Source organism: Coregonus lavaretus, assembly GCF_964263955.1.
Source record: "Coregonus lavaretus genome assembly, chromosome: 35".
Lineage (NCBI taxonomy): Eukaryota > Metazoa > Chordata > Actinopteri > Salmoniformes > Salmonidae > Coregonus > Coregonus lavaretus.
In genome coordinates, this window is record NC_140022.1 from 2,667,001 (window position 1) to 2,676,789 (window position 9,789).

Below are 9,789 nucleotides of genomic sequence, written 5' to 3' on the forward strand. Positions count from 1 at the left end.
CGATTGCCTACAGTTACCGTGTAGGGCACTGCAAGGTTGGGTGACCAGGGCCATCTGGGACTGCCTCCTGGGGGAATTCAGGTGTGTGTGTGAAGGCTACCTGTGTCCTGCATAACTTCATGAGGATGGACACGAGGACCAGGAGGGGATCTGCAGCTCTGCAGGATTGCTTCCTGTGTGCCAGAGGAGAGGTCTGCTGCTCTGCAGGATGTTTCAAGGATGGGGGCCAACAATGCAGCACGGGAAGCAATCCGTGTGCGGGAGATCTTCACCTCCTACTTCTTCGTTGAGGGTGCTGTTCCCTGGCAACACCATAGACTACACTATGTACAACCAAAGGCTCTTTTAAGAGCCATTCACATTGCAATAAGAATATTCTTCCATTTACTTCGCTATGTCAACTGCAGTTATTCAATTCCCAGTTTCTCTCCCTTTGATTTCTACTTCTCAGGTGAGGGTGCTGTTTAGGTAAGGGTGATGTCTGTACAAAAACATAACAGGCTCTTTTAAGAGTCACCCATATTGAAACAATTTAGAACAATTAGACACCCTATAACCCACACCTACACACTTGTGTATCAATCTGATTGATGGATTGTTGTGCAGTAAGCAGGCTCAGGTGTATAACTGTGTCTCCTTCCACCTTCAAAGAATAGGCAAGAGGATCAACCATGGAGAATAGTAAGACACTTCATTATTTATATAACTACGCTATATTGTAGTTCGTCATGTGTCTGTGCATGTTTTTCAGTATAAAGTACTCTGCAGCCACTTAGTGTGGACACCATGTGAGGCCACACACACACACATTCCTGTTGAACACTGTCTCTTTAACTACCTTATTTTCTCCATAACAGTCTCTCTCCTTCACTTCATCCCTCTCCCCCCTAAATCCTCTAGGTTATATCAGCTGTGTCAGTGAACCCCTCCCCCATCTGAACTGGCTACATAGAGGGCACAGCATGATCAGAGGTGAGAGGTCACTTGGTCGGGTCAACAGGAAGAATTATTAAAGAGATGCTTTACAATGGGACTACTACATCTCTCTGTATTTCAGAGTTGATGATCCAAGGTCAGTTGAGCATTTCACCTCCTGATGATTATGATGACTGACAGTGTTAGAATAAAAAAAAACACAAGGCTTAATCACGCCAGCTCTCTCTCTCTCTCCATCTGTCTCTCGTCTGCAGGTATGTTTTGATGTGAGAGAGGGTGCCAACCTCCAGTCCCGTCATCGCCATCTCACCCGCAATTAAGATAGCTTTGGTCCCCCAGTTGGCCCGAAGGTTGTTAGGAGACACCGCTAGAGACACTATTATGTAATTGTGATGAACTGAGAGAATATTAGGGTAGCACTGTAATTCATTAATCATATGCTGCCTTCCCTGCTCCTCTGTTCTTACCTCTCTCCCCCAACTCCTCTCTCACACCTCTCTCCCCCCAACTCCTCTCTCACACCTCTCCCCCCAACTCCTCTCTCACACCTCTCCCCCAACTCCTCTCCCCCAACTCCTCTCTCACACCTCTCTCCCCAACTCCTCTCTCCCCCAACTCCTCTCACACCTCCCCCCCCCAACTCCTCTCTCACACCTCTCTCCCCACCACCTCTTTCTCACACCTCTCTCCCCACCACCTCTTTCTCACACCTCTCTCCCCACCACCTCTCTCCCCCACCCCCTCTCTCACACCTCTCTCCCCACCACCTCTCTCCCCCAACTCCTCTCTCACACCTCTCTCCCCCAACTCCTCTCTCCCCACCCCCTCTCTCACACCTCTCTCCCCACCGCCTCTTTCTCACACCTCTCTCCCCACCTCCTTTCTCACACCTCCTCTCTCTCAACCACCTCTCTCATACCTCTCTCCCCACCTCTTTCTTCCAGATGTGCATTGAAGTACAGATTTAACTTGTATTTGTAATATAATATGAATATGTACAGTGAGGGGAAAAAAGTATTTGATTCCCTGCTGATTTTGTACATTTGCCCACTGACAAAGAAATGATCAGTCTATAATTGTAATGGTAGGTTTATTTGAACAGTGAGAGACAGAACAACAACAAAAATCCAGAAAAATGCATGTCAAATATGTTATAAATTGATTTGCATTTTAATGAGGGAAATAAGTATTTGACCCCCTCTCAATCAGAAAGATTTCTGGCTCCCAGGTGTCTTTTATACAGGTAACGAGCTGAGATTAGGAGCACACTCTTAAAGGGAGTGCTCCTAATCTCAGCGTGTTACCTGTATAAAAGACACCTGTCCACAGAAGCAATCAATCAGATTCCAAACTCTCCACCATGGCCAAGACCAAAGAGCTCTCCAAGGATGTCAGGGACAAGATTGTAGACCTACACAAGGCTGGAATGGGCTACAAGACCATCGCCGTGAGAAGGTGACAACAGTTGGTGCGACTATTCGCAAATGGAAGAAACACAAAATAACTGTCAATCTCCCTCGGCCTGGGGCTCCATGCAAGATCTCACCTTGTGGAGTTGCAATGATCATGAGAACGTTGAGGAATCAGCCCAGAACTACACAGGAGGATCTTGTCAATGATCTCAAGGCAGCTGGGACCATAGTCACCAAGAAAACAATTGGTAACACACTACGCCGTGAAGGACTGAAATCCTGCAGCACCCGCAAGGTCCCCCTGCTCAAGAAAGCACATATACATGCCCGTCTGAAGTTTGCCAATGAACATCTGAATGATTCAGAGGAGAACTGGGTGAAAGTGTTGTGGTCAGATGAGACCAAAATGGAGCTCTTTGGCATCAACTCAACCTGCTGTGTTTGGAGGAGGAGGAATGCTGCCTATGACCCCAAGAACACCATCCCCACCGTCAAACATGGAGGTGGAAACATTATGCTTTGGGGGTGTTTTTCTGCTAAGGGGACAGGACAACTTCACCGCATCAAAGGGACGATGGACGGGGCCATGTACCGTCAAATCTTGGGTGAGATTAAAAATGGGTTGTGGATGGGTATTCCAGCATGACAATGACCCAAAACACACAGCCAAGGAAACAAAGGAGTGGCTCAAGAAGAAGCACATTAAAGGTCTCCAGACCTTAATCCCATAGAAAATCTGTGGAGGGAGCTGAAGGTTCGAGTTGCCAAACGTCAGCCTCGGAAACCTTAATGACTTGGAGAAGATCTGCAAAGAGGAGTGGGACAAAATCCCTCCTGAGATATGTGCAAACCTGGTGGCCAACTAGAAGAAACATCTGACCTCTGATTGCCAACAAGGGTTTTGCCACCAAGTACTAAGTCATGTTTTGCAGAGGGGTCAAAAACGTATTTCCCTCATTAAAATGCAAATCAATTTATAACTTTTTTGACATGCGTTTTTCTGGATTTTTGTTGTTGTTATTCTGTTTCACTGTTCAAATAAACCTACCATTTAAAAATTATAGACTGATCATTTCTTTGTCAGTGGGCAAGCGTAGAAAATTAGCAGGGGATCATATTTTTTCCCCTCACTGTATAATATGTATTATGTATTTATTACACTTGGATAATTAACCTCTTTCAATAAAGCATTTCATATTCTCTACTGGTTGAAATTAAGTCTCATTTGATGAAATACTACACCTACCCTGTGTCCTCAGATCAATGCAGATGAAGGAAATTAGATAGTGAGATGAACCGGTTTTAGAGTATTTACATGATGCATAGGAAGTGTACTGTACTGTTTAAAATAATAATATTTTTCTGTATATGAATTACAAATCAGCCTCTAACTAGTTAAATAATGCGTTCTAGTCTATTGCATAGTTACAATGTATAACCATTGATGTCCCAGGACCAGGATAGGTAAACACTGTTGAAGTGTATAATTGTAATACATACGTGCAGACACAGCATCATTCAAAGACTGGATTTTGATAATCCTGGTATAGGATATGACTGAAAAATAATCTCTCACAGACATTCATACCTGAACTACACCTTTATTTGGTAGAGTACATGTTCAGTGAATATGTTCAATGTACAGGCTACAATGTGTGGATCTTATGCTTGGTAATAACTACATGTATATACAACTTGCATCCTTGGCACAATAAAGTTATATTATATTCTACTCAATCCATAGGCTTCATTAATGCCATTCAGACTGTTTTGAAGTCGATACAACCGGCTATGATAGCTGAAGTCGATACAACCGGCTATGATAGCGGAGGTTCATAGCTAGGTTCTGAACTAATATTTATGCCAAACGTTTTAGGGTCCATACACAGATCGGCTACATAGCTAGCTACACATCCATAGGCAGAAAGGTATTTTTATCCTCCACTACGCAATAAGCAAGAAAATAGTTAACTAGCTACGTTATTTCAGCTGCGTAGCTTGGCAAATATCAGCAAGACAAGCTTACAAAATGTAGCATTCAGTTTGCAGTCAAAATATGCATTATCGTTTGTCTCTACATTAACTAACATATTCCTCTCAACTGTACATTCTTTGCATGTTTCGTTATGACGCTATAATTACTTACATTTGCTTCCATCCTGGGGTATTTTTTGTCAGCCATCTTTGCGTTGGGTCACGTAGCGTCAAAATCGTAATGGGAACGAAAGAAAAAAATAATCCACTTTGTCCATGACACCCAACAGAGGCTCATCATAACACGTCTCATATCGCCGCTGGTGAATTGCATAAAGTTAGGAAATGCAGTACTTTTTCACCGCATCGCACGCCACGTTCGCGCCGCCCAACGGGCCCTCGCCCACTCCGTTTCTCACCGCTTTCCTTCCATTGAAAATTAACGGGAAGCCGTGTTTCAGTTTGGCCGGGCGGCCAGCTCTAGGAAGAGTCTTGGTGGTTCCAAACTTCTTCAATTTAAGAATGATAGAGGCCACTGTGTTCTTGGGTACCTTCAATGCTGCATTAATGTTTTGGTACCCTTCCCCAGATCTGTACCTCGACACAATCCTGTCTCAGAGGTCTACTGACAATTCCTTTGACATCATGGCTTGGTTTTTGCTCTGACATGCACTGTCAACAGTGGGACCTTATATAGACAGGTGTGTGCCTTTCCAAATCATATCCAATCAATTGAATTTACCACAGGTGGACTCCAATCAAGTTGTAGAAACATCTCAAGGATGATAAATGGAAACAAGATGCACCTGAGCTACATTTCTAGTCTCAGAATTTGATGAGGAAAACAATTAATTTAATCAATTTTAGAATAAGGATGTAACGTAACAAAATGTGGGAAATGTCAAAGTCCGAATACTTTCCACATTTTACATTTTTAGCAGACGCTCTTATCCAGAGCGACTTACAGTTAGTGAGTGCATACATTATATATATATATATACAGTATATATATATTCATACTGACCCCCCTAGACTAGATTACAGACTAGTTCAGTACTCCCCCTTCTGACCATTCTGAGAACTACACCACTATATTATAGATTGTATAAAGTCAAATTGTATTCGGCACATGCTTCGTAGACTAACAATGAAATGCTTACTTACAGGTCATTTTCCAACAATGCAGAGTTAAAGATAAGATTCACAACAACAACAAAAACACAAAAAAATAATAGTGACGCAAGGAATAAATACACAGTGAATAACAGGGAGTACCACAACAGTCAATGTGCAGGGGTACAAGATAACCGGGGGTTGGAGTAAAGTGACTAGGCAACAGGATAGACAGACAGTAGCAGAAGCTTATGTGATGAGTGTGGAAATGTGTGTGTGTGTGTGTGTGTGTGTGTGTGTTGGGTGTCAGTGTAAGTATGTGTGACTGTGTTGGTAGAGTCCAGTGTGTGTGCATAGAGTCAGTACAAAGAGTTAGTGCAAATAGGGTCAATGCAGGTAGCCCGGGTAGGCATTTGATTAGATATTTAGCATTCTTGTTTAGAAGTCTTATGGCATGGGGGTAGAAACTGTTCAGGGTCCTGTTGGTTCCAGACTTGGTGCATTGGTACCGCTTGACGTGCAGTAGCAGAGCGAACAGACTGTGGCTTGGGTGGCTGGAGCCTTTAACATTTGTTTTGGGGCCGTCTTCTGACACTGCCTGGTATAGATGTCCTGGATGGCAGGGAGCTCTGCCCCAGTGATGTACTGGGCCGTACGCACATCCTAGAAGTGTGTGTGTGTGTGTGTGTTGTAGTAGTTCTAAGTAGTGTATAACTGTCTTCATGCAGGGCTCTCTCATCTGGTGAGAACACAGCAGGTTGTCACAGCAACCCTTGGAGAAGATGCAGTTTTAAACTGTGAGCTCATGAAACCCAAAGACGTGCAGCAAGTCACCTGGCAAAAAATGACACAAGGACAAAATGTGAACATTGGCTCCTATGGCAAACGTTTTGGTCTCGAAGTCAACCAACCTTTTAAGGGGAAAGTGGAGTTTGAAGACGAGGGACTGCAGAACTGCTCTATCATCATCAGAAGAGTGTCAAGAGGAGACGAGTCCTGCTACAAGTACAAGTTTAATGCCTTTCCAGATGGAGCTATCCATGGAAGAACCTGCCTCAAAGTAAATGGTAAAAATCATATTACATTGGGTTAGGGAAGGGGGGGTTAAAGGGGTACTACACTCTAAAGTCTAGTGTAAGTTTGTCAAATGTTTTCAGACCTTAAACATAGATTTCAGCTGAGATAAGTCCACATTCTAGACCATCTGTTTTGAAGATTCAGCTATTTGCCAGATTCCCAAATCAATGGAGAAGATAAGCACCATGTCATTTCCAGATCTGCTGTGCTTCTCTTTTCCATTCATTTTGGGTTCAGGCAGATCATGTGGATTCATCTTAACATAAGGCTACTTTTGAGGTCTTAAACAATGTGTAATATCCCTTTAAAACAGGAACAATGTGTAATATCCCTTTAAAACAGGAACAATGTGTAATATCCCTTTAAAACAGGAACAATGTGTAATATCCCTTTAAAACAGGAACAATGTGTAATATCCCTTTAAAACAGGAACAATGTGTAATATCCCTTTAAAACAGGAACAATGTGTAATATCCCTTTAAAACAGGAACAATGTGTAATATCCCTTTAAAACAGGAACAATGTGTAATATCCCTTTAAAACAGGAACAATGTGTAATATCCCTTTAAAACAGGAACAATGTGTAACATCCCTTTAAAACAGGAACAATGTGTAATATCCCTTTAAAACAGGAACAATGTGTAATATCCCTTTAAAACAGGAACAATGTGTAATAATCCCTTTAAAAGAAGAACAATGGCCTCCAGACATCATGGATCCATTTGACCATGTGATAAAAACATTATAGTATTTACATTCACTGTGATCTGTGTCTGTTGTTGTTCTGTAGAGCTGTATGGACCCTCACTCCTCATCACACAAACCAACAACAGTCACACCACTCTGTCCTGTTCTGCTACTGGACAACCTGCTCCTATAGTGACCTGGGACGACACCGACATTCTCGAAAATTCCACAATGGCCAATGTCACCCATCCCAATGGAACTGTCACTGTCACCATAACTTTCACGCTGGCAGCATTCAGTCTAGCTGACAAAGACACCAGGATTGGCTGTATGGTGTCACTGTTCTCCGGGGGTGTCATCAAGAACATTCCAGCTAGAACTCAAGCTCCATTTGCTGGTGAGAAATGGTTCTGTACATGCCTACAGTAACAATCAACATGCTGGTGTCATTCTGAAGTACTGTTTCTGTATTTTCTGTGCTAGATCTACCTGAGGTCACTGATGGTGACAGGATCAGTGGTAAGTCATTAATCTAATGACCACAACTAATCTCTGACACTCTTATCTGTGAATTGTACCATTCTCATCTTGTCATCTTTCACAGGTAAGCGAACAGTGATTGGTGCAGTGATGGGTTCACTGTGTTTCATTGCTGTGTGCTGTGGAGCTGTGGTACTGTGGTGGTGCAAACAGAGAAATAAAATGAGAAGGTAAGTTTTACTGTCCAGATGACAAAGAGAAAATACTGTATTCATTTGACATTAATTGTCAAACTAACAAAAACAATCTTTAGCCCAAATCCCACAGCCCATGACAGAGAACAGGAAGAACTATCAACAGTCAACCCTCAACATGATGACCCTGAAATCTAGAGGTCTAATCTAACAGTAAGACACATATTCTAATGAGTTGCATTTGTTGCTGAATTGTTGTTCTAATGTTACTCATGTCACTTATATACTCCATAAAAAACTATGTAAATTACCCTCTTAACACAGAACAATATGTTAAATACCCTCTTTATAAAGAACATTATGTCAATTACCCTCTTTATATGGATACATATGTTAATTACCCTCTTATACAGAACAATATGTTATACCATATTTATACAGAATATCTCCTGAGAGATCAGATTATGTGCAATGTAGACAGTGATCTGAAATAATTACAAAGATGTTTATTTTGATTGAATGTTAAACCATACAATTTACTTGCAGTGAAGCCGCTCAACATTTACATTACATTCAGTCATCTGACAGACTCCGATCCAGAGCAACCCACAAAAGCAACCAGGGTCAACGCCCTGCCCAAGGGCACGTCGCCAGATCTCCCACAATGTCAAAACAGGGCCCGAACCAACGACCTATCAGCCACCGGCCCAAGCGTCCAACCGCCAGACCACTAGCCCTCCAGCACTCCAAGATCCCCCCCACAGTACCCCAAGAGCTGCCCCTCAACCATCCGAGACCCCCCCCCCACTCCCTCCCCCCCACAGAAAAACAAACAAACAATATATTTTGTGCAGATTGCTGAGGATTTTAAAAAGTTTAATCCATTTTAGGATAAGGCTGTAACAAAATGTGGAAAAAGTCAAGGGGTCTGAATACTTTCCGAAGGCTGATCTTATTTTCTTTTAATCTGCTAAACCGTTACAATTATAACTGGCTATACTTATTTCACCTCTTGCCATAACTAGATACTAAATGTACCATAATTAGTCCTTGTAAAGTTACTGCCATAAGAGGTATTATGACGGTCAAGAATAAAGATTTCAAATAGGTTCTAGAAATATATATGTTTTATTCCCTTGCCTGTTTGCCTTTGAGCCAATGCCACAGATGTTAGAAAATTGAGTCAAGATATTATGTGTGTAATTGATCCAAGTAGGTTGATGTGTGTGATATTGGATGTGATTTAGTGACAGTGTGTATGATGTCTGGGTAAGAGTAAGAATATAATGTGTGATGACTAAATAAATAATAACCCATCCAATTTGCATGGTTGAGTGTCTATGTGCGTAAGTCGCTCTGGATAAGTGCGTCTGCTAAATGACGTAAATGTAACATGAAGTGAGTGATTATGAAAAAGAGACCTTGCATTACCATAGAGACGGCTTCACTACAGTACACATGTATCCCCTGCAATATGTTATTATTCCCCAGCGTCTCTGTTCTGATATCTTCCCACTTCTTGTTGTAAACATAGATAAACATACAAAAGATAGAGAAACAAAAAGGATATGAAGTTATAGAAAAATAATCGAGAATAGAGAGGAGAGAGGGAGATCAAGTGTGTCTGTGTCTATGCGTCCTTATGTGTAAGCGAGCGTGTGTTCACGTATCAACTTCATAGTGTTCAGATATTTTGACAGTCCCCATTTAAAAAAAAATCCGTATCCTGACGTCCCCGTAAATTTTAGTACAGCCATGGTGTTACGGAACTGTCTCGGAAGAGCTGTCCATCTATAAAGAGTTGTCCACAATGAGAAAGGCGCGCTACCCCTCTCTGTCTGTTTCCTCTTCCTCTGTATAGGATACAGCCTCTTGCAACGCTCGTTTATCTCCGGGGGAAATTGGTCCCTAAAAAC

At 42.2% G+C, this 9,789-nt stretch overlaps 1 protein-coding gene across 1 annotated transcript; it reads left to right on the plus strand.

Annotated features, from left to right (window-relative positions):
- Positions 1-219: 219 nt before the first annotated feature.
- LOC311109515 (OX-2 membrane glycoprotein-like) lies at positions 220-7,628 on the plus strand (the record flags this gene model as incomplete). Its single annotated transcript, XM_084152434.1, has 3 exons — positions 220-292; positions 6,164-6,502; positions 7,303-7,628. 3 exons carry the CDS (start codon positions 220-222, stop codon positions 7,626-7,628), a joined length of 738 nt encoding a protein of 245 aa, XP_084008560.1.
- Positions 7,629-9,789: the final 2,161 nt, after the last annotated feature.